Source organism: Perissodus microlepis, chromosome 20 (genome assembly GCF_051167445.1).
Source record: "Perissodus microlepis isolate ML-2025 ecotype Zambia chromosome 20, ASM5116744v1, whole genome shotgun sequence".
NCBI classification, from domain to species: Eukaryota; Metazoa; Chordata; class Actinopteri; order Cichliformes; family Cichlidae; genus Perissodus; species Perissodus microlepis.
In genome coordinates this window covers 9,172,028-9,196,271 of record NC_140480.1, presented here as the reverse complement: position 1 = coordinate 9,196,271, position 24,244 = coordinate 9,172,028, and the positions used below count along the sequence as shown (strand labels likewise).

Genomic DNA, 24,244 nt, shown 5'->3' with positions numbered 1-24,244 from the left:
TTTATTCAATGGTTTTTTTTTTTTCATTTAATATTTAGTCTGAACATGTGTAACTGCTCATAGAAGCAAATATTTTCAGAAATACAACAATGGCCTCACTGTGTATATATGTGCTATTTCCATATTTACTAAACAGCAAAGTTATCTGTTAATAATTACCTTTATCCTAAACCAGCCATCAGCTGTTAAACTAACTGATGTCTCTGTGGACTGTTTGACATCACTCATGGAAACAAAGCAAAGAAGCCTCTCCACCAAACAGCTCTTGTTGCTAGAATCAAACCAGACCTTTGAACCTATGATGCTTTTCTACCGAATTCTAAGCTCATAAATATGGCCGTAATTACATATACTGATGTCAGATTCTGTAATAAGAATAAGTAATGCCTAAAAGCCAAAAGCTCAGGCTTCAGACTGCTCTCAGTTATATTTCAGACAGTTCTTTTCTTTTCTTGGCTCTACGTGATGTCTGTGAGCATGTGCTATTCAAACCCTCTGACTGCAAAAAATAAATCTGCCTTGGGGGTGGGGCTTTAAAGTAGGAGGAGCTACACTGACTTGTTTTAGACAGATCAGCTAAGGGGAAGGCTGGATGTCTTATTTTAAAAAAACAAAACAGTTTGTCTTTTACTTATGAGTTGCACCTGCTTTTGAGTGGCAAGAGCGAAGGGAACTCAACAGATTTGATGAACGAGCGATCAGAGCTTCCCGCTGTGCACTCTGTCATCACGGAGATCGCAGGTGTTCATAACGTGCCCTACAGTCAGTCAGTACGGATGAGTGATTAAGAAAAAAACTAAACGAGACGGCGTTGTCCTGCATGCTTTCGGGGTTCTGCATATGCTTTCTACTTCGCTGACAGTGTTTGTGTATTGACGCTGAATGGCGAAGCCAATGTAGCTTGCCATCACCAGTGTGTGAATGTGTGTGTGAATGGGTGGATGACTGGACATGTAAAGCGCTTTGGGGTCCTTAGGGACTAGTAAAGCGCTATATAAATACAGGCCATTTACCATTTTACCATTTAATTCGCAGTCAAGCTGTTTGACAGATAGGACGGAGTTTGAAATTGACTTGACTCGTCCAATGAAGCAACAGCTGGATGATTCACTGCGTGTTGCCAGGAAGCCTTGGCACTGATGTGGTCGACTAGGTGCTGAATGTGCGCACACGCACTCACACTCACACACATGCAAGGCAAATTGATGGCATACTTTACAGTGTGTGTTGCTGGCTGAGGAGAGATTGGTTCCAGCTGTGGCATCTCAGCCAGGGTAACACATACTTTGTTTGTAAAGGGCAGGAAGGGGAATAAGGGTGTAAATGTGTAGCACAGATGTTCGTTTGTCATTCTGAGAACATTTGTCATAAGGTGGAAATGCAATGCAATAAATTGCCTCACCCGTAATGAATCAAAGCCAGGTGGAGTCAATCTTTGATTAAGGCAGTAAATTTGTTCTTGGGAAGCAACCTGCATCTACGTCACAGTGCTCTCATCTCCAGCTGCCAATCAGAGGACTTGGACACCAGCGCGAGACCCGAATCTCTCTCATCATGACAATGATTGATGCCTCCATCGATCTTTGTTTGGATTCTTTTGTTTCTTTACAGACGGGGACCAAATCAAGCATTATTTTAATCTCATTTCAGGTCAAATGTGGAGTTTGGTGCTTTTCTGTAGATGCCTTTGAAATCACAGTGTGCTTCTATAGGTTCTAACAGAAAACTGCACGTGTGATGGACTTTATTTCCAAACTGTATTTGTAATTTAATGACCGTTTACAATTTAACTTATAACCGGGTAGCAATTACCACATGCATCGGGACATAGAAAATAGTTTTTGCAAACTTAGATCAGGACCAAAATAATAGTAATTGTCCTCTGTGGGCCAGAGCATGACAGATGTGTCCGTGTGTAAAGTGCTTTGTAGAACCTAGCTAAGGTTAAAAGTCACTATATAAGCACGGACCATTCACCATTTAATTGCTTAACTTTAAGAGGCCTCTCCGTCTCCTCTCATTTATCTCTCTTCCTTCTCTTTCCGTCTCAATTACTGAGCGGTAACACACAGCCAATGTTCTATCTCAGAGGCTGTTAATTAACAATATTACCACCTTGACTGCTGTTATGAGATAGACGGAGAGACAATGAGAGAGGAGAAGGGGGAGGAGACATTAAAACCATTACTTACTGCCTGTAGACAAGACAGAAAGGTGCAGGAGTGGAGTGGAGTGGGGTGGGGTGGGGTGGGGTGGCGTGGGGGATAAAAAGCTCAAATGGACAAACACAAAACATGCGACAGATGGAGAAGATGAAATTGAACCCTTAGGATGCCGTTAATTTTAAAAACCACTTGTCAAAAAGACTATCGGCCACTTCAAAGCAACACGTGGCCCAGCTGGTGTACAATAACTGTATGGTTATACAAAATGCTTGTGACAGAAATCACTCAGATTTAGAAGTAGTTCATTTTGACCTGGGGGCATTTCACCCACACCTAATACTTCCACTACTTTTTTCCTTGTTCAGTATTCTTTTCGCTCTACTCAACAGTCTGAGCATGAGTAGCTCATGACTGTTAAATGCCACCATCTGTCTAATTTGCACTCCAAGCAGTAGAAATTAAACCAGCTGTTTACAGGACAGGAAAATTGAACCGTTACGATGCATTTTCTGTATTACTGGACCTCATTAACACGTTTTTGTTTAGCGTCCTAATGATCAGTTTGGAAACTTCTTTAAAGCAGCAGCACTTCTTCCTCCTTACCTGTGTTATGAGGCTCTTTAGTTCGGTCCTCTCCACTTCCCATGATGCCTTGGCCTTTGCGAACTGTTGAGTCAGTTCCTGTGAGCCTTGTCTCTCTTGTCGCAACTCTCCGCTTAGGTCCTGCAGCGCGACCTTTAGGTCTGCCAAAGTGCTGCTCACAGCGCTCGACTGCAAGGGAAACACAAGTAATCCACGTAAGCGTGTGCGAGTATGCGTGTGCGCGTGTGCACAAGCTTCACTTGTCCGACCTTTATAGTCGGGCTGAGTGGCTGTTCGTCTGCAGGAGCTCTCTTGTCAGTCTGGTGGGTAGGGCTCGGCAGGTTCTCCTCTTCCAGTAGCAGGTAGAGATCTTTCAGGCTGTTTATCTAAAGAACCAATCACAGAACAGCAGCATCTGAGATCACATATTCCAGTATTTTAGAGGGAACCTGAAGCTAAATCTTGAAGCTTGGAAATTTTAAAGAAAAAGTAGAAATTACACACAGATAAGCTTCATATAAATAAATGTTTCTGCTCAAAACAACGGCAAACTGAACTATGGACCGGCTTCCACAGATTGCAGTTTCCACTCCCTCGTACCTCCAGGACGTCCTTCCACTCTGTGTCTTTCTTGCAGCCAAGCCTCCACTGTTTGAGGAAGCAGCGTAGTTTGAGGCTGAGCAGTAAAAGGGCCTGTTTGAGGTGCTGCGACTCCTGGACCAGCAGAGTCCTCTCCTGGCACCACAACTTCTTCTGAAGCCGCGCCTGGAGACCCAGACTCTGCAGCTGGAAGTCTCGTCGGAGCATGGCTTTCTGATGCTCCTCCTGGAGCTAAGAGAAACAACAGTAAACACACAGTAGCCCAAGCAGTCACCAAATGCCCATTCATTCTCTTAAAACACCTAAATAATTTGTTAAATCTTTAGATCCAGTCAGAACAGATCACTGAGACAATCAACTGTATTCAAGGGTGCAAACTGACCTGTGTGAGTTTAACAGCAATTTCTTTATGACCCTGCCTCTCTTTTTCCAGATCCTCCTGAGTTCCTCGAACCGACTCCTCCGCTTCTGAGAGCCGAACCTGAAGATCGCTGAGCTGCATGGAAGACGGGACAGAGGAGTGAGGAGGCATTAAAGGAGGCAGGGGAAAACAAACAAACAAATGAATGGCAATCGCAGTTGAAAGGGAAACATGTTGGTAGGATAACAGATGAAAGTAAGCAATCAAAGAGAAGGATGATGAATAAGATAAATGGACACTGTAATGGGAGGTAAGTGGTCAAGAAAGCAAATGGAAAAAAGTAAGAAACAGCCAAGAGTGAGCATCCTAATCCATATTACGGTAGGTTTGTGATACAACAGCCTTTAAATCACACATCAACTGTGGCGAGCTGCTGTAAGCCTGCACACACACGCACACACACACTGGCTTGATCTCATGCTCTCCCCATGCCTCATTTGGCTGCTGAGTGAGTGCGATCCATCGACCTGCTTCTGTACCCTTAATGTCCTGTTTCACCCTCCACTGGGCTCAGCTTCCGCCCTCCATCGCCCTCCATCAGGGGCACCACCCGGCCTTCACCTTCAGCTAGAAAAACTACTCAGAAACTCTGTTCCAACAGTGACTCACTCACTCACTCTGAAAAGGTGGCAGCTACCCACGGAAAATGCGCTACAGCATCAGAGGCTGATAATAGCAGAGCAAATCTTGTATCGAGGTTTGGGAATAATTTCAATAACTCATCACACTTTTATGCTTTTAAATATGGTGATTTGAATTGGAATGCAATGCTAAAAAGAGTTTTCCAAGTATTTATTAGCCTTTTAAGAGCCTCTCTTTATTTGTGGGATCAGTTCCACTCTCATAATAACTGGATGATGTGTCTTGTTTAATCGGCTGAAAACCATAATATAAAAGCAGCATGTTATTAGGGTTTTACAATTCTTGATCACCAGCAGCTGTGCCTATACACTGACTTATGTCCCCTGATGGTGTGACCTCATGTGTGATGGCAATAAACCAGGTAAATCTTTCTTCCCACTGTTGCCAAGTGCTTGCTCATAGGAGACCATCTAATTGATGGGGTTTTCTCTCTAATACAGTAGGGTATTTCCCCCATAGTATTAACAGCCTTGAGGTGACTTTTGTTGTGAACTGGTGCTATATAAATGTAACTGAGTTAAAAGTCAGAGTATTCAGGTGAAAAAAAGGCTAATTCCTGAATGCTAATAGGTGATTTTTTTAAATATATTTTTTGGTCAGAGCCATTCTTACTGCTTCATCCAGCTGTCTAATCTTTATGCTATGCACAAACAGTGAAACTATTTTTGGCTAGCTTAGCTTAGTATAAAGACAACAAACCCAGCTCCACTGCCTGTACAATATAAACAGTGCCATTTATTATTGTACAGCATGCAGTACAGTACAAAAGTCCTGACCCATCGGTCATGTTTTATATTTTATATTTGGAAATGGGAGCAGCGATTTACTGAAACATGTGCAGACAGACATGGAAATATGCTGTAATTTATTATATATTTGTGCAATTCTAATGAGCTTGAAAGCCAGTATTTGGTATGATCACCTTTCTCTTCAGCATAGTTCTTAAAGCTCTTCTTTGGATGTTGGCTGCTTTTTGTTCTCTGTCAAAATGATCTTGCATGCTTCAATAACACTGAGGTCTATTGTATGATCAGGTATCCTGCTGATATACTTTTACTTCATTCTCAGTGTGTTTGGGGTCATTGTCATGTGGAAAAATGAAGCTTTTGCTAATCAGACACTTTCCAGACGATATTGCGTGGCGGATAAAATCTGGTGGTACTTTTCTGTGTTGACAATCTTATGACAACACCACTGATTAAAATGCTGCACCAAACCATGACAGCGCCCCTACTGTGTTTTACAGATGGCTGTAGACAGTCACTGTAATATATCTCTGTCTCATTTATAGATACTGATGTCAGTTTGAACTAAAATGTTTACATTTGGATGAATCGCTCCATAAGACACTATTATTGTGAAAGCAGCAAAAAAAAGACCTCAAGAAACGAGAGGGTGGCTCAAGACTTTTGCACTGTACTGCATGTTTCTGCTGAATGCTGGCTTCTCCCCATGCTTTGTCACTGCTCCACTCTATCTTTACTATTTGGCATTCAATATTTTTCCGTCATTCTATTTTAGTCCCCCCCTTAGATAAAGAGGCAAACACACACAGCCTTGCTTATCACGGAAACACACCACCAAAAAGTCAACCAGACAAAGGTCTTCCTGTCAGTACCCCGGCTGACAGTGAAGTCACTGTTTGTTTACAACACTGTGTTGTTAGCGTGAGGTTGCTACAAATGTAAGGCACCAGTAACCTCAGGCTACAGTATGTCCTCGTACACCCACGCATGTGGAAAATCCAATCACATAACAAACATATTCAGTGATAAATAAATATTAATACTCAGTGTTAAAAGAGAGTAAGAAATCTGATATTAAAGCACTGGTTCCAGGCTCTAAGTAACTGTGTTAGCTGTCAGCCGCGAGATGGACCAGCTCTGAAATTTCAGGCCTCCTGCGCATCTTTGTGCATGTCACAATGTCACGGATTGTGCTTTCGAGCCTCTCACCTTTGCACCATCTGTCTCCTTCTCCTCATGTTGCAGCTGGCTGGTTTCCTGATTTTGCAACTCGTTGCTGTCTGATTGGCTGTTCTCCTCATTTTCATCATTCGCTTCTGGCTCCAACTGGTCCCTAAAATCAGGCTGCTGCATGCATGCATGGGCAAGTTAATGAAGAAAAAGAAAACAAACAGAAAAGAATCATAGAGGAGAGAGAGAGGGAGAGAGAGAGAGGGAGAGATGGGGGAGGAGGAATTGTGGGGCAAAAAAACCCAAACAAACAAACAAAAACAAAAACAAGCAAAACAGAGGAAATGACAGAAAGCAGGACAAACAAATACAACAATAAGAAAAAACAATACAACCAAAATGGCTCCTATCAATATGACAACATTACATAAAAACTAAACAAAAAAACAGAACAAATAATGACTTATGGGCCTCACAAGACAAAGAAGAGGATGTAGAGGAAAAAGAGCTTGGTCAGAGAAGAGAAGGAAAGAGTGGAGAAGAGAAAGAAGAGGAGGATGGAGGGTAGAATGAACGGCTGAGGGGGCACGACAGAGGGAAGGTAACGGGATGCAGAAGAGCGTGAAGGATGGAGAGACGGGGGGGTAAAACAGCAATGGGAGGGAGAGGAGGAAACGGAGAAGGAGAGAGGGGAGAAAAAGACAAATGGGAGGAGAAGAGAAGGAGTAAGGAAGTTAGGATGAAAGGTCAGAGCGGAGGGGCAACAAGGTGAGGAGGAGGAAAAACGGGTTTTGATGCAAGATGTGAAAGGAGTTGGAAGAAAGGGATGTGAGGGGTGCGAGGAAGAGGAGGGGTGAGGAAGTTATGTAAGGATGTGTGGAGCAGTGGCAAAAAGAAGGTTTGAGGAAAGGTGGGGAAGGGTGAGGTCAAGTGCAGAAATCGATCGGATATGGTGCCCGTGCAGAGAGAAAGAGGGGAGAGGAGAGAGGGAGGAAAAGGGAGATCGGAGGGGGGTTGGAACTCAGAATTGGCCTCTAATGGAGTCTAAACATTGCATTTTTACTAGTTTCACTTAAAACTATGTAGAATTTCATCACAGCGGCTTCCAAGCAACACCTCGATCAGATCAGAGTCGATACAAATTTCTCTCCATGAAGGCACAACAAAACATTCCAGAGGTCTCCATATTTTGTCTGCTAATAAGTTACGAAAGGCTTGAATTTTAAATAAATGGGAAAAAAATGGTAATGCATTGGTAGAATTTACCCCTGACCCACAGATTTTATGTAATTTTAAAATGTATTCCCAACAGTTGACGGCGGGAAAATAAAAACGACTCATCACATTATGAAAGGACAAGTCAGCCGAGTAAAGCCAAAGCCTCGACTGATTCCAGTGCACCTTTTAAAAAAATCGTGGATCCCATATTGGACTTTTTATGGGCCATCTGATAGTTGAAAATACATTTGGTGCTGAGAGTAAATCCTCAGTGTGTGACAATTGACTGTGCGCCAAGAACTTCCGAGTGGAGCGTTTCAAATGAAGCATGATTGGAAATCTTCTTAGAGCGGCTTCACTTTGGCTTTCTGCTGCTTTCGACAAATCAGTTTGGACAACCTGGATTCTCACATCGTCCCTAATCATTTCAATAGCACAGAGTTTTTCGTTCTCCACATTTTGTGTTTGTGACAAAAATGGATTGCTGTGCAGTAAATAGAAACTAATATAAATAAAGTCATAAACTGAAGAGCAACTAAAACACACAGAACACACACAATTATTCTATTTTTGGGTTTTTTTTTAAATTTTCTGTTAAGAGATGATTATTCTGTAGTCAGCTTCTGGCTTCTCTCTGTGTATTTGGTATATATTGATTAAACAGAACTTTATATAAGCTTAATAATGTCACTATATGCATGCATCAAACAGGCTCCATTTGAGGCCTAAAGCAGCAGCTAAATACAGGTTAGGAGAGAACTCAACGGCATGCAGAGGACACGGATAACATCACGTGGAGAGGCTTACACTGGCAGCTCAAATCTGATTTCATCAAAGTCAAGACATCTTTGTTTTTCCCCTTATCTGTAGGGCTTGAATTACTGAAGTTAATTTAAAATGATAAGAGAGAAAGACATGAAATTTTATTTTAACGTTTGGGATGACTTGAGCGTGCCATGTAAAGCTCATTCTTCACCGTGAGGAGAAACTAAAGCAGCATGTTGAAATGGAACTGGGAGTGCTGGTCAGCCAAACTAACAGTAGGCACTGAAAGAACAGAGAAATAAACTAGAACAGAAAAATGACAGAAAAGCTTGAAAAAACAAAAACATACGGAATAAAAGAAAAGCGTGATGATTACTGAGAAAAGGGGAGTGTTCCTTTTCTTTTACCTTCTCCTCTGCCCTGTTCTGTGGATCCTGGCCGTCTCCAGAGCAGGAGGTGGAGGTGCAAGGCGACTCCCCTTCCAACTCAAGGTCCCTGCCACCCGCTGGGGTCCTACCCAGGCTGTCTACTTTCTCCACAAAGGACTGAAGCTGGCTGTGCAGGGCCTGAAGCCTGCTGGTCAGAGCACCAACGAGAGGACGGTCGGCCAGATCAGACAGCCCTGAGATCTGAGGACGCAGAAATAACTGAACTTATCCTACAGTCATTACTGGCTGTGTGAGGGATAGGCTAGAGTTGATAAACGATAAGCTGCAGGGCTTAATCTGCAGGTGGCTGCACGACCAGTAGCAAAAAAATTCCAGAGAGAATGAAGCAGACATTTGTCTCCTAGGCTAGTGTTTCATACTCTTGCAGTAACCCTTTCGTCTGAATCAAAGAAATGCAAAAAACTTCACTTTGCCACTATTTAAAATGCTCATGAACTTACTGAGAAGCTGTGTCTTTTAATCTGAAGAACAACAAGAGACAAAACAGAGGACACGTACCTGGCTGTGAGGCTGCGGTTTCTCCAGATCACACGGCTCTGCTGCCTCACTGTTGCAGACCTTGTGAAAGATGGATGGGGATGAAGAGAGGCAGTTAGACTCGGGGGAGGTCAGGAGCTGTATAGCTGTAGAAACCAAGCGAGCCTGGTCCCTCATGGCTAGCAAGGCATCATGGTCCTTCTGCCCCAGGCACACAGGCAGCGATGTTGTGGCGTCAGCATTGTCCTCAATCTTCTTTTTCTGTTCCTTAATCTCAAGGGCGTCATTCTCACCCCCTACCGGCTCCTTGCGCTGCGGTGGACTGATGGAAAAACAAAAAGATTTTAGTATTAATAGCTGATATGTGGTGTATATATTTTGCAGTTTTTGCAAAATATTTCAACACATATTGATGTTCCCTACAGGATAAATGCTTCCCTTTCAATCCCTGTAATATTGTTCTGATTCCTTTATTAACACTGTTTTGATTTGGCTGTTGGGCCTTAATGTGAAGCCGTCTGTCTGTCAGCTAAAGCCCAGCCCAAACCGACTCATGCAACCAGACAGGAATCCCCAAAACAGCAGCAAATTAAAGTGTTGCAATGGTCCAATCAAAGTAGAGACGTGAACCTGATTAAAAAGCTTAGGAGAGCTGCGCAATAAACCTGCAAACCCCAATGAACCGAAGCAACATCATAAAGAAGAGTGGGCCAAAATTTCTCCACAATGATATGAGAGACTGAGGAAGTCATACAGAAAATGATGACTTCAAGTTACTCCTATTAAAGCTGTTGTATAAGCTGCTGAATGATAGCAGCTTATACCGTTTTTCACTGGACTCTATGTACTCATATGAAAAACATTCTTTTTCACATGCTCAGATGAGCTACCATTTAACTCAAAACATTGTGCAGCACCGGCTCATAAAGTCTCTTAAGTCCAGTTCTAATGTTCACCCAACGCCCAAAACACGAAACCCTCACAGGTTTGAATGACGTCGCCTGTGTGTGCAGCAGCAGTGCCGCAGTGTGTGAGTTCATGAGCCTGCAAATAGTATTAATAGAGCATTTTGAGACATATTGCAATGATGTTACCTTAACAACGCCACAACTTGTTTCTAATAATTGAAGGCGTGAGACTTTCTTCAATTACATTTTTTAGTTAATGCACCAGTTCTACTTGAACAACATGGCTGCTCCTGTGATCGTTTCCTTATCATTATGTCTGCTCGTCTATAATTACGATCAGGAACCCCGTGTTTCGCCACAGTGTTATGAAATTTGTGTAATTCCATTTAGGTAAAATTTGCAGAAATGCAGATTTACTGAAATGAAATAAAAGACTCAAAAAGTCAACTTTAGAGCTTTTTTGCATGTTATTTTCACCCATAAGCCCTCACAATTGAAAGAAAACGTGACTCAAAATCTGTGAATCTGTAAGTGTGGAGGCTGGGATGGGGCCTAAGTCTTGTTATCAGACTGAGGCCCAGTCTGATGGCTGTATTAAGACAAATCGGGTTTTTGATGGTGACTTTCTCTTGATCATTTTTGAGTTCCACTCAGTTCCACCCAAAAATGTTGAAAACCGAACAGGAAAAGAGAAAATATGAAATTACCTGCTGGGGAGGCACTCGGCTGAGTCTCCAGCCTCTGCATCCGTCTCCAGAGCCAGTCTTAATGAAGAGGAGGAGGATGAAGAGGCAGGAGAGTGATAGGAAGCCAGATCACAGCGCTGTAGGTTGGACAGAAGCACGCGATTCTCATACTGAAGCTTCTTCACCTTCCCGCTTAGTTCTCCAATCTGAAGCGTCGCCAGTCGGAGCTCCTCCTCCTGAGTCGGGGTGTCAGTGCTGATAAGCACCGACCCTTCCTGTAACGTGTGCACCGGACTGTCGTTGAGCATCCCGTCTGTCAGCGACATTAATGAGTTGGACGACAGCGCGGATGCAGGAGGCGGGAGCTCAGATTTATAGCGGTTTATCTCGTTCATCAGAAGTTTATTTTGTTCCTCCATCTCAATGAGAGACCTCCTCAGCAGCTCTGCCTCTTCCTCCACAAACTGCAGGTGTCTCTGGAGCTCCATGACGTTTTCAGATGAAGCCCCGCCGCCAAGCACCATGGCCCCTCCTGTGAGGCCGAGCCCTGCCCCAAGACCGCCGCCAACACCACTGAGTTCCTGAGGACCATCTAAGGGGAAAAGCAATAAAAGTTAGATGCTAAAACAAACAAGGGCAAAAATTAAAAAAAAAGAACATACTTTTGGTATCTTCCTCGAGTCTTTGCACTGTATGCTAACTGGCTACTGACTCTAGCCTCATCTTTACTACATAGCTAACAAGGACATATCAATCTTATCATCCCAGCAGCAAAATCACTGAATTTACAAAACAGTCTCAAAAGCAATTTAACAATATAAAACGAAAAGAAAAAATTAAAATAAAGAAGTTAAGGACCTAATATACAGTAAAGCCTGAGCTTTTAGGTCACTGGGTTGGCTTTTACAAAATTCTGCCTTACTTCAGTCAGGAATTTAATCACTTTAGTATCCAGTTTTTCAACTTCAGTAAAGAAAACATTATATCCAACTGCAGTATTTTATATGAGCAGTATGGCTCTGTCTGCCCTTGAAAGCCTAAGGGAAAGCATACCTTCCTGCCCTTCTGTGCACATACATTAAAAGCCTGAGGCAGGGAGAGCAGCACGGAGAGCCCAGAGTACAAAACAGAGCAGGTAAAAGGCAAAAAAACCCCATGATGTTGATTAAGTCAGATACACCTTCACAAGGAGCAGCTAAAGTGCAGGTGGGTTGCAAAGAGGCTTGGATATCTACAAAGTTTACAACTGAAGTGGGCCAGCACTGAGATCAGCTAACATCAGCTCATGTATCTGGCTTGGCATGCCTCAGCTAATGTTATGCAATACGTGACAGACACAAGTATATATAAGGTCATTATTTACTGAAAGGAGCCAGCATACCAGCACATGTCTTTTTCCTAATCTAGCCACTTCCTGTGTAAGATTTCTAAATACAAAATGTTTCCTGCTGATTTAAGATAATCTCCACCTCCAAGCGGGTGGAAGATCAGATGAAAAATGGACCACAGAATAATTAAACGATGAGACAAACCACCTTGCGGGCCCTTCATGTCGTCCATCTCAGCCCGTAGCCCCCTGTTCTCCACCTCCAGCTCCACAATGCGTCGACTCAGTAGGTTAGCCTCCTCCTCGACCAGCTTTAGGTGGACTCTGATTTCTGCCTCACGGGTGTGGGGGGAGTCAGCAACCTTACAGATGAGATGAGCAGAGAAAAGTAATTCACCTCCTAATTCTTCATGCTTTAATTTTAGATCATGCAAACTGGCTCAAATGTCTCTGTAGCAAATTGTCAAGTATTTTCAGGAGCCCCATCGTTTCCTCACCTCCTCCACAGTGAGGGAGGCGTTGATGTCTCCGTAGAGCGACCTGTACTTGGCCAGCTCCTCCTTCATGGCCTCGCTGTCCTTCACCAGTTTGGTCAGCTTCTTGCACATCAGGGCTGATTCCTCTTTGGCAAAGTGGAGTTGACATTTCAGGTCTGAACTGTCCTCCTGCAGCGACGGGACAAGACGAAAAGAGAGCACATAGGTGACGATGCTATAAAAAGTGCTGCATCGCAAAGACACCAAAATGCACACAAGCGCATTATGGAAATGTCAGAGGGCTGTGTCGTCATTTGAGTATCGAATCATATGCATTAAAAATAAAAATTAATTCAGATTCAAAAGTGCAAATGATGAAAATAATTAAATCACATACATTTAATAAAGGCACCGGTTGTTTGGGTCTAAGATATAATTGAGAGTCACCCTCAGGCCTTTCAGTGTAATTGTAAAAATGCAATGGCAGTCCATCATATGATTAGAAAGTCATAAAAATATAATTAGCTGTTATCAAGCTGTGTTATATGTGTTACAATAAATACATGATAACAAAAAGATAATTAAATAATGCTCCATTAGTATAATTTATGCAAAAACTTTAATGGAAAAGTGAATGAAGACAAGTAAATGAGAGAAAAAAAGAGTAGATAAGGTTCAGTGAGTAACGACGACAGACAGTCGAGCTTTGACAGAGGTTATACAGAGCTGAACGAAGTGACACACACAAAGTCAAAGCTGCAGACACACTCAGACACACAACAAAAGAACCGGTCAGATCACTTCATGAACAGAATGCAACCTTTAGATCCATCCAGACTGAGACGTGGATGACATTAGAGGTTAAGGTGAATCATCTGAGGACTGGGTTATATTCTGATGTTGATAAGTTTAATATCTTGGGCTCTGTATTTCTGTCAGCTCGCTGGTAAAAAAGAAAAAACTAAACAAAACAGTGCAACATTAAGGCCATGCTGGCTAATGGTGAAACATTATGGTCCCCTTTTCAAGGTCTTTATAGTCTCTCAAAATAACTATATAAAACCACAAGTGCTGTATAATAACCTGATTCAATTTTCCTGTGATGTTATCCTAAACTCAGTACTAAGCCTTGTCGACCTGAGGTGACCCCGTGCAGCCATTCCTCAGATGCAGCTCCGTGGTTGTATTTGTTTTACAGCCTGTGGAGCGATTCCAACCACATTAAGCTCGACGAGGGCCGGCGAATTTACAGCCATTTATGGTATGTGGCTTGGAATGGGAGCCCGGGCCCGGCTTGTGTTAGCAGCCAGAGAGATGGCGGTGTAGATAATTACCTTCACTGCAAACACCTACTGTGGTGATTTGTTAGCCTGCTGAGTTTTTATTCTGCATCTGTGTAGTTTGTTCTTGTGTAAAACCTGAGCTCCTACACCGCTTACTTCTTTAGTCCCTTTTTTCACAGTCTTTGGGCGGTGTTTAAACTCTTCTAATGATTCAGAAGATTAATGAGGGGGGATCGACTCAAAAACAGTGGAGGAAAAAGCTACAGAATCAAAAGGAAGGAGAGACTGAAAGTGTAATCTTGAGACTTGAGCTGTATTCCCCAAGAAAACAAGAACTGAGTAGGTAAGGATTACAGGAAGTACAAACACCTGCAGGACAAGATGGAGAAGAGTAAAGATGAAAAGGAAGAAGGGAACTGCTGATCTGTCTGCTTCAAACTGCAAGCAGCCCGTTTGGATAGCTAAGAGTGTGAGCCCCAGAGGAAATCGCTCAAAATAAGCAGAGATGCACAAACAACAAAGTCATGAGTTGTGATGCCAAAACGCAGAAAGGATGAGAAGTTTCCTAACTTGACACATTCAGTGTCTATTCTGAAGCTTAAAACACAAGTGAAGGTTTGGACTGAAACAAATAATAAGACATACGGAGGAGGTGTTAGGGTTTTTCTAGTGGTGACTAAAATATCCGCATTCAAATTTATTTGTTTGCCTGTTTTCAATTATTAACCACATAAAAATTAGTCATCATAAAAATGAGACCATAACAATTCCTCATGGCATGTTCCATATGCATGTTACACTTTACAATATCATACTCTAGTGCAGGGTATGATTTATGTGTGGGAACGTTCATGGAGGGCAGCTTTTCATAATTATTTCAGCGCTGTTATGTTTTTCCTGCTCGATCAGGGTTAATAACAGTCATAGCCCACCTGCAGCACATGTGATTACATTCCCAGAGAGGTGACAGTTGCCTGCGGCGAAGCTGACACTAAAAGCTACACCATAATATGATACAGTTTAATATCTATATTTCATATCTTTAGCTGTTATCGTTAGCTGTGGATGTCTGGACAGGCAGGAATGGAGCTTCGCTGTAAGAAATAGAAATATCCTGAATGAGTGCTTAACTATTAAAGAAAGTTGTATTATATCACAGCCTTGCAGATGCTTTTGGAGGAGTTATACTCTGTGTTCGCAAAGAGTGGTATAGTTCTGTAAAGGTTTCCCTCTGTCCCTGAAACCTACAGATGTAACTTCTCATGCCACTCGCTCTCCTGCTATAAGTGTCTCAAGCTGCAACACATTGTGTCTCGTATTGATTTGTTAAACCTTCTGGAGGAAAACACAGACGTGTGCGTGCTTGGTTCTTACCTGTGCGGCGAGCTTTTTGTCAGGTTTGTTGTTGGGTCGTGCTCCTCGTTTCTTCTGGGAGTTCTGAAACAAAGACACACACAGAGCCTCATTAGTAAGTCTTGACACCATATCGACTGTGAACTGTTTCAATAAAATGAAGAACGGACTCAGTCTGAAATGAAGAGGAGAGAGCAGGGACTTAGGGCCATCAAAAAGTGGTAATCTCAACTGTCAGCATCAAGACAAAAACAGATTAGGATTGTTTTGTGCAGCAAATGGGACGTCATTTTTGGGTTCTTTTGCACTTTAATATCACTAAATAACAGATTTAAGTCAGTGTAACTGCATGAAGCCGCAGTCTGGAGACTTAAATCCTTAAATTAAACATAAATATCAGAAAAACAGCTACCCTGGCTTCGACCAAACGTGACCACATTGGACTGCGAGCATCTTTTAGGTTCACTAATTACCATGTCCTGTTGTGTTTGTTTAAGCTGTACAAAATCAATCTCTTCAGATTCCTATGTCAAAACATCCAAGTTAGAGACATCAAAAATTCCATTTACAGCATAGTGCAGTGTAGTTTTCCTTTCAAATGATTTTTTTCCTTTCTTTTAAAACCCATTCAGAGTTTATTGAGGCTTAAAGGCAGGACTGAGATTACTGCCACAAAAAGATGCATGCGTAGAACAAATTGGGTTTTCTCTACTACTACAAGAGCAGTCACAATGTATAAATGTCAAGGACTTAAAGTGTGAAAGGCAACAACAGAGAAAAAGCCCTTTTTAGACACATAAAGAGCAAAATCAGACTTCCAGTGTGGACTGGATAAGGACATTAGTCATTCCTGGTTTTTAAAAAAACGGTGTCAGCACAAACATTGATGTTGTATCTTCAAAAGTACAGAAGGTAATGGATGATGAGACATTGGCTACATTGGATACAAATCTGCTTTTTGGCAGATTTAGGCCTGCATTAGAATTAGAAAAATATATTTAAAATACTCAAAACTTATTTTTTTAATTTCATCATGACTGCCATTAATGGGCACACCAGAGTCATTAAATGGTTTCTTATCTGTCTGTGCTTGATGTGTACCTGTAAGTGGTAAAATATCCAGACCATCTTTGTTTGAGCAGCTCTTTTCTTGTCATCTTATTTCATACAAACAATACAATATTGTATGTACAAGAGCAAATCTGAGCCTTAATCTGCCACTGAAACTACATCAGAGAAGTATGAACATCATTCTAGAACCTTATAAGCCACACACACACACACACACACACACACACACACACACACACACACACACACACACACACACACACACATACACAGAAATATGAAATTCCAAACACACTCTTTCATATGACACACTTCCTCTCCCTCTTGGGCTAAGCTTTGGATGTCACTGCAGTGGTGATGTGTATCATTTCTGTGGAGACTTGAATCAGCACTGATAAGAGCGTGGAATTACAGCTGTGAGGTGGAGGTACAAGTGCTAGAATAAAGAGACACACAGACACATCATCCACTGTTTGTCCAAGTATCTTCCCAGTGCATCAGACTATCATAAATCATCATCCTTCCCTCTCTTTACAGCCAATCATCACACATACACATGTACACACAGGACAGACGCTGCAGTGCAAGCAGCCAAGCTCATCTGGCTCACTCCGTTTCCATGGAAACAAGCTACTCTGCAATGAGAACTGCCGACAACAAAAGAAAGAAACGGAGGGATGAATAGAACAAAAAGGTGATAAAGGACGACATAAATATATAAACAAATGCTACTGCTTGGGTCATTTTTTAGATCTACAGTGTGTTTTTAATTTTCCCCCAAATGACCAGGCTTTAAGTGAATTATTAAAATGCTCCGCGGACACTATCAAGTGGAGGAAATTTCAAAATATGTCATCTTATAACCAGGTGCTGCAGCGAAGCATCAGACTGAAGGACATTTATCTGTCTCACTTCTTTCTGTTTTTTTATGCATTCTGCTCTTTTATTTCTTCCAAATGATCGACTCATCATTCGTTGGGCTATTTCCTGATTTTTAATTTTTCATCTTTCCATGTCCTATTTTACTCTCCCAACCCATTTTATAACCATTTTATTATCGAGTGCAAACAGTGGTTAAAAGCTCTGAATTCACTGATCGATAGGCCTGCCTGATAATGGAACCATTGATTATGGCTGGAGGTTGAACAGATGTCGGAACTGTTGGATCAGGTTTTCAGCTGGGCAGCAATCACTGCGATCCGTGAATTTCCAGCAACAGCAAACGCTGCTCTGTCTGACAAATTGTCATTGGAGTTGAAAATGCAGTAAATAAATAGTTCCTCAAACCTTTTCTGAGGAAAGGTGAGCAGCAATCTCCCGAGTTAAAAAGTGAGACCAATGAGGAAAAGGGCCAAAAAGTGCAGTTCTGTAAACGACCACTTAAAGCTGGCTTCTAGCTGAGTTCTGATATGGATTTCTGTTATACCAGACAAATAAAAGGGGCTGCTGTTCCCACATGGGAGGCAAAATGACATTTTGATGTTAGAGACCTTTAGAGACACATCATTGATTACAGCAGCAGGGAAAGTATAGCTGTATTGCAATACATCTGGTCCATTCAGTTGTCCCATTAGGTAGTGATCTTGTGGAACAACCTAATATATATGATACAGTGTCACAGAGTAACTGCAGGCCAGCCAGCGTGTACAATAAGAGGAGAGAGAATTCTGGCATATTTTATTATTTACTTGAGTACATTTCCTGTCTGTATATCTGTTATTTTCCAGTGTGCCTGACTTGTTTAAACCTGCTTTATCTGCTGATTCTTTAGCGAGCTGGGCAGGAGCACGACAAGCTCTAAAGAATACGAACTCATATGTTAGGAAACTGTTGCACATTTGCAATAATCCAACAGACTGTCAGTCATCTGTGTGATCCTCTGACTCTCTACACCAGCGGTCCCCAACCCCCGGGCCTCGGACCGGTACCGGTCCATGAGTCGTTTGGTACTGGGCCGCAAGAGTTGAGGCTCAGGTGTGAAATGTATGGTTTTCAGGGTTTTTATCGGTTTTCAGCGTTATTTTGTTATCGTTTTTATCGTTAACTCGGTTTTCCTGGGTCTTTTCACGTGTGTTATGAATAAATCTTCTTTTTTTTCGGTACCGGTACTAGTTTTATTTTGTTGTATTTATCCGCGACACCTTATTGTCGGGCGTAAACTGGTCCGATCGTTTTTAGCTGTCAAACTATCAGTTTAACAGCTAAAATGAGAACTTCACTGTCTGAATCTGGAATAAAAGGATGGTGATGGCAGCTGTTCTTTTAAATATAGTAAATATATATGTTTCTGCTGCTCATTGATGCAATGACATTAACATTAACTACGACAGTTGGAAATACCTCAAATACCTGTGTGCAGGATTTTTATACCTCAGTCATTACCCTTCTATACAAAAGACAACCTAACATATTTCTATTCCTGTTCCTGGCACCCTGGTGTATTTGATGTGCAAACCCTCATTTTCACATATGCATGCTTTGAAATGTTCATTATTATTTTATGTAAACGCACACACACTGTGCCTGAGCCTGGTTCTCATGTTTCTCAGCCTGTAGGTCTACGGTTACGCTGCAGATACGGTAACAAGTCAACTTCCATGTTATCTGATAACATATTTAATAGCGTCTGACCACTGCCTCTGCTTTTTCAGCATCAGCAAAGGTTGTGTCAGGATTTATTTTACAGTAACCCCACTGTTGATCCTCTGCAGCAGAAATGCTGATGAAAGGGGCGATGGAGACAGATAAAAAAATGTGAGGGGGAAATGATGACATATCCAGAGAGTGTCAGAAAGAGGAGCAAACAGATGGATTTTCAAAGTCAAACACTATTGCCTGAGTAAACCTCAGGATGAAAGGGAACAGATCAGGACAGAGAGGGAAAGAGGAAGAGATGGCCAGTGACAAAGAGACAGAAAACAACAACAATGGCAGAGAAAGAAAAAGGGAACGTGAAAGAGAGAAATGTTGTCATTCCTCTGTCATGGATGAAGAGTCACAGCAGTGTAAACTTTTCTCCTTCCAATCCGATCCGATCCACAGCTCATCCAGCCATGGCGTATGGTATCAAATGCAGTGAGACAAACACTCGAAGGAAAGTTGGGAAAGTCTGGAAGAGGGCCATGAAAAATGTTTAAAATGTTTGGCAGCTAATGAGGAACGGCAAAACCTAAACAAAGCAATGCTGCAATTCATGATGTGGCAATTACAACACCTGTAAAGGGCAAAAAATGTAAAAATGTGAGCGAATAAGAATGAAATAAAATCGACTTTATTGTGATGTTACTGTTGCTGAGAGCTTGAGAGACTGGAGGGAAAGAAACTGACATGCTTTCTGAGTGGAAATGGTTTTAACAGCGAGTCAGGTTACGGCCCGTCACACAGGTTAACTGACAATACATGACACTGCTCCTGGAGAACGAGGGGGAGAGAGAGGAGACTGCAAAGAAATCAGATTTGCTTTCAGTGTACAGACTCACTTAAACCAACCGGGCATGAAACCCTGGGCGTGACACAGCAGAGAGGAAAGGACTTCTAGAAAGAAACAGACTGTAAGGACGGGAGTCTAGCTTTGTCTTTACACCCACAAACTGAGGGCCTTTTTTCTGGTCCCACTCTCTGCCTCTATACACGGATGGACGGATTTAAAGGTGTACGCTGGCTGCACACACGGCATCCGTGGGGATCAAACACTTAACCTGGGCTACCAAACTCACTGTTCAACTGTCCAACATTTTCCAACGGTGACATTTTCAAGCTATTTGCTGATTTCATAGATTAGTTCACAACAGTTTTGATGCAGGGGTATCCTTTTATTTTGTTTTTCGAGTAGACACGGCAAAGCAAAGGTATGCCTAATATCCCTGTGTTGTGTTGTGTCTGCATTACCGACCAATCACGTGGCTGTGATGTGATAGCTTTGCAATGTGGGGAGAAAAAATAAAAAAATAAATCCTCTGTTTATATAAAACTCTCTCCTGGAACAAATGGTTAGCATTTAATGCTAACTGAATGCTCAGATAACATCCGTGGTCAGTTGCAATGTTAGTTATTATTATAATGATACAGGATACACAAACAAGGCAATGATTTCCTGGACATGGACAACATGCATATAAATAATTATGCATAATTCTGAAGAAGGTCTGCACCAAAACGCTGCAAAGTCAGATTTTAAATCACAAAACTTTTATGTCACTTATAAAAATATTGTTGTCTAAAGAAAAACAAGAGTCTTTCAGTCACTGATGCACTGCTGCAAATAATTTACTCTGAAGGTAGAACTTAGATCACATTGCTCGAATATTGAGTGAAAGTGTGTGATTGTGCAGGTTTCTGGAAAGAAAATTGATTTATTTGAAGTGGATGAAGCTCCAGACTCTCTCTCTCTCTCTCTTTGTTTCAGGCAGAGGAGCCGTCTCTGCATGAAAGAACAGGACATCACTACCGCACACCCGGGAACAAAGACTGGCCACAACACAGCACATAACGAGTTGCATAACCCGGGTGTGTGTCTGTGTGTGTGTGCAAGATAAGAATGGATGGTGGTGCAGAGAAATGGAAGAGTGACAAGTGGGAGAGGAGGAGATAATTAGAAAGCACTATCCCTCCTAGTGCTAACAAAACACAACAAATCATCAGCGCTTGGTGCTACAAATCATTAAATTGGCTCATTAATGAGGTTTGAAATGCAATTAATCTTGTTTTTTTATCACTCTGTTTTGGGGACATAAACTGCCTTGCATTCTAAAACAGGCTAAATTAACACATCTTGCTCAAATCTCGCTATTTACCCACTGAAACAATCCAACAATGTCAACACCAAAACACAACTGTGTGCTTGTGATGTTGTGAACACATCTCAACATCATATTTATAGTTGAAAAATCCCTTTGCTTAATTCCTAGGCTGCACAAGCAGCGTTAAGCAGCTCTTCCCGACTGCGTGCACACAGAGCAAAGCCGCTCCGAGCACAGCGGAGCAGAACAGATAATACGAAAGCAACACCAACGTTTTCCCAATCCCCAGCCCGCTCAGCTCATTACTACACGCTCACACTGTTTCTCCATACTTTGCAGTATCTCTCACACCCTCTTAACACACATTTCATGAAAACGTTCCAACACCCGGCTAGTCCTGAATTAGGAAATAATAAGCCCATTTGCTGTGAGCGCTTCAAGCATAAAGCCACTTTGGCTGCTGTAGTTATGACCATGAACTCCAACTTTTCTAAATTTCCATTTTCTAAATTTGCTTATAACTTTCAATCACACTGGTGGTTTTACAGTATATGATATTATAAACAAATTATTTCTGCAATTCGATGGTTTTAGTTTGAGTTTCCATTTTTCTCACTTTTTCAATAAGATGTAAACGGTGCAGACAATATTTTTAGAATCAAGATTCAAAGATTCAAAGTGTTTATTGTCATGTGTACAGAAGAAATAGCATTTCTCTGTGCAATGAAATTCTTCCTTTGCTGTCCATACACAAATGCCACACACAGTGGTATGAATTTTCTTGTGGTTTTCACTAGTATAAGGGATAATATTTTAATAAGATCTAGAGAAAGAATTCAGGAACATTTGCTGTCACATATCTTGGTACTGAAAAGAATGAAGATGAACAGACTTGTTGAGCAGAAGTATCGACGGGCAGCTCGAAATGTATCCTCCAACAGAGATTTGTTTGTTGAACACACCTTTACATCTTTACTCTTCTTTTAGATAAGCGAACACAGTGAGGTCCCGTATCATCGCCAATATTAAATAAAAGAAGCCTGGCTGGCCTTGAGGCCTCAGCAGATGCAAAGAAAAGATGCCTTGAGAAACCTTGAGGTCAGTGGCAGCTTCAAATCGGTGGGGTTCAGTAAAGGCTCGATTGAGCGGGACCTTTCCACACCTCTCTAAAATAGGAAGATCTACCATAAAAATCCTGTACACAGATTTTACAGCTCCAGTGAGCAATTGGGGGGCGGCAAAAACTGCAGCCTGAATCGGGAAGAAAAATAAAGATGCAGGGTTTTGAAAATGCTGCATCCGGCTTCAAAGTAAAGATGACTTGTAAGTGAAGTGATAAAACCTGTCAGAGCGACTCTGGCCTCGAGTAGAAATTTCAAGATCTGGGCACATTAAATTTGATGCTGGAAACATCATGGTTAGGCAACACATCAGAGAGCGATGGGAGCGCGTGAAGAAAAACAAACACATTTGTTCGTTCATTTCGTCACACTTGCTTCATTTCTTGCTCTTCTACTCTTTGCATGGTAAAATGAAATGCAGCAAAGCTCTGCGCAGTCAACAAACTCTGTTAGTAATGTTTGCTATAATAAAATATTCATTTTTGACAGCTGAAAGCTAATGGTGACACATTCCTGACTGTACTATAATAGCAAAAATGACTGGTTTGAGTTCTTATGAATGCAACTGTTAAATAAAAAAACATCCATTTTTCATATAAACATGATGTAGCCTCTCCTGCCTTAAACTGGGAGGTAAATTTCACACAATCACACAGGAAAAAAACACCAACAGTGAAGAGGAGGAATGAAAAAGTGGAAAGCCAGTGTGGTTAGGGATGACTGAGCTTTCCAAAACTATCAGACTGGCACATTAACAGCAGAAACGCAAGGATCCAATTAACGCAAACAACGAAGTCGTTCATTTTTGAAATGTAATTTTTGTTGTGTGACGTAGCAACTCTGCTTTAATCAGAAAAGGATTCCTGGGAAAAACTCACTCAAGGAACGTCTGAAACACCAAACGGCTCCAGTTCAGAAATCCGGCAATTAGTTGACGTCAGTGTGGACTTTATGGCGGAGTGTAAAACAAAGGTGCCTTTCTCTAGCACACACGCACACACGCACACATACTCACTGCATGCTATCTCTGCTCGCACCCAGTTATGTCCTGCTTTCAAAATACAGCAGGGAAGGCAAGAGGAAGAAAAAAACTGAACAGAAGAGAAGCTGATGAATGAGAGTTGTATGTGAATGAACAGCCTGGTGCCATCACGGTGAAGAAGGCAAAGCAGACGACTGCATCATCTTCATAGAGATACAGGGAGATGTGGAGGAGGAACAGACACGCTGACTGAAAACTATTAATCTAACCGTTTCTGTCTGGTGCTTCGGGATGTCTGGGCGATAGGGTCGCGACCCGGGCAGACTGAGTGAGACAAAATGGTACAAATAACATTTTTTTTTGTATTTCTCCCTGTGTGTTGTCTGCTAAACATGCAGTGGAAAAATAAAAGCTAGATATCACGGCGAAGCTCCTTCTGACCGCCGTGTTATGTAGCTAATAAAGTATCTGGTCAGTGTATGTTAATCTATATGAGCACATTAAACCTCTTATTAGCGAATTTTGCTAAATACTACAACTAGGATCAAAGGCAGAATATAATTTAAATTTCCAGGGTACTGTTAAACAATGGGAATCCATGGTTGCTTGTAAATCCTCACTCATGTTTGTTTTTTTAATGCCTAAACATATGAGCACCTGTATTTACAGATGTGTTTACCCCATCAAGAACCTGTTCCATGTATTTCCACCCAAAAAAATAAATAAATCTGGCACCAGCATGACAAACCTGAAACTGGCCATCAGCGGGTGTGGGAGTGGCTTCTGAAAAGAATTCCAGTTCTTGGTGGATTCAGACAACACATTCTGCTAGCTACAATTTTTCTTCCCACAGAAATGACCCCAAATCCTGCTAATAAGAAATGTGGGTTGGCTCTCAAAAGGGACCGAAACTGATTTGGCATCAGAACTGGCACCGAGACTAGTGAGTGTTGGTAGAAAACAGTTTATTCCTAACATCTTCTCCTCACACACACACACACACACACACACACACACACACACATAAACAGAAAAAAAGACCTAATCTTTCAGTATGTCACAA

At 41.8% G+C, this 24,244-nt stretch overlaps 1 protein-coding gene across 2 annotated transcripts in view; it reads right to left on the bottom strand.

Annotated features, from left to right (window-relative positions):
- Positions 1-24,244, bottom strand: part of mtcl2 (microtubule crosslinking factor 2) — an 85,871-nt gene that overhangs the window by 14,030 nt on the left and 47,597 nt on the right. Inside the window, exons 5-15 of one of the 2 annotated variants that reach the window (XM_084918218.1) lie at positions 15,290-15,352; positions 12,654-12,821; positions 12,365-12,518; positions 10,851-11,421; positions 9,257-9,557; positions 8,717-8,938; positions 6,366-6,503; positions 3,730-3,843; positions 3,348-3,578; positions 3,017-3,133; positions 2,769-2,936 (exon numbers count right to left, since the gene is read on the bottom strand). In XM_084918218.1, coding sequence (XP_084774344.1) covers positions 2,769-2,936; positions 3,017-3,133; positions 3,348-3,578; positions 3,730-3,843; positions 6,366-6,503; positions 8,717-8,938; positions 9,257-9,557; positions 10,851-11,421; positions 12,365-12,518; positions 12,654-12,821; positions 15,290-15,352 — 2,247 coding nt within the window. The remainder of the gene's footprint in view (positions 1-2,768; positions 2,937-3,016; positions 3,134-3,347; positions 3,579-3,729; positions 3,844-6,365; positions 6,504-8,716; positions 8,939-9,256; positions 9,558-10,850; positions 11,422-12,364; positions 12,519-12,653; positions 12,822-15,289; positions 15,353-24,244) is intronic. The other variant, XM_084918219.1, reaches the window with a different exon arrangement.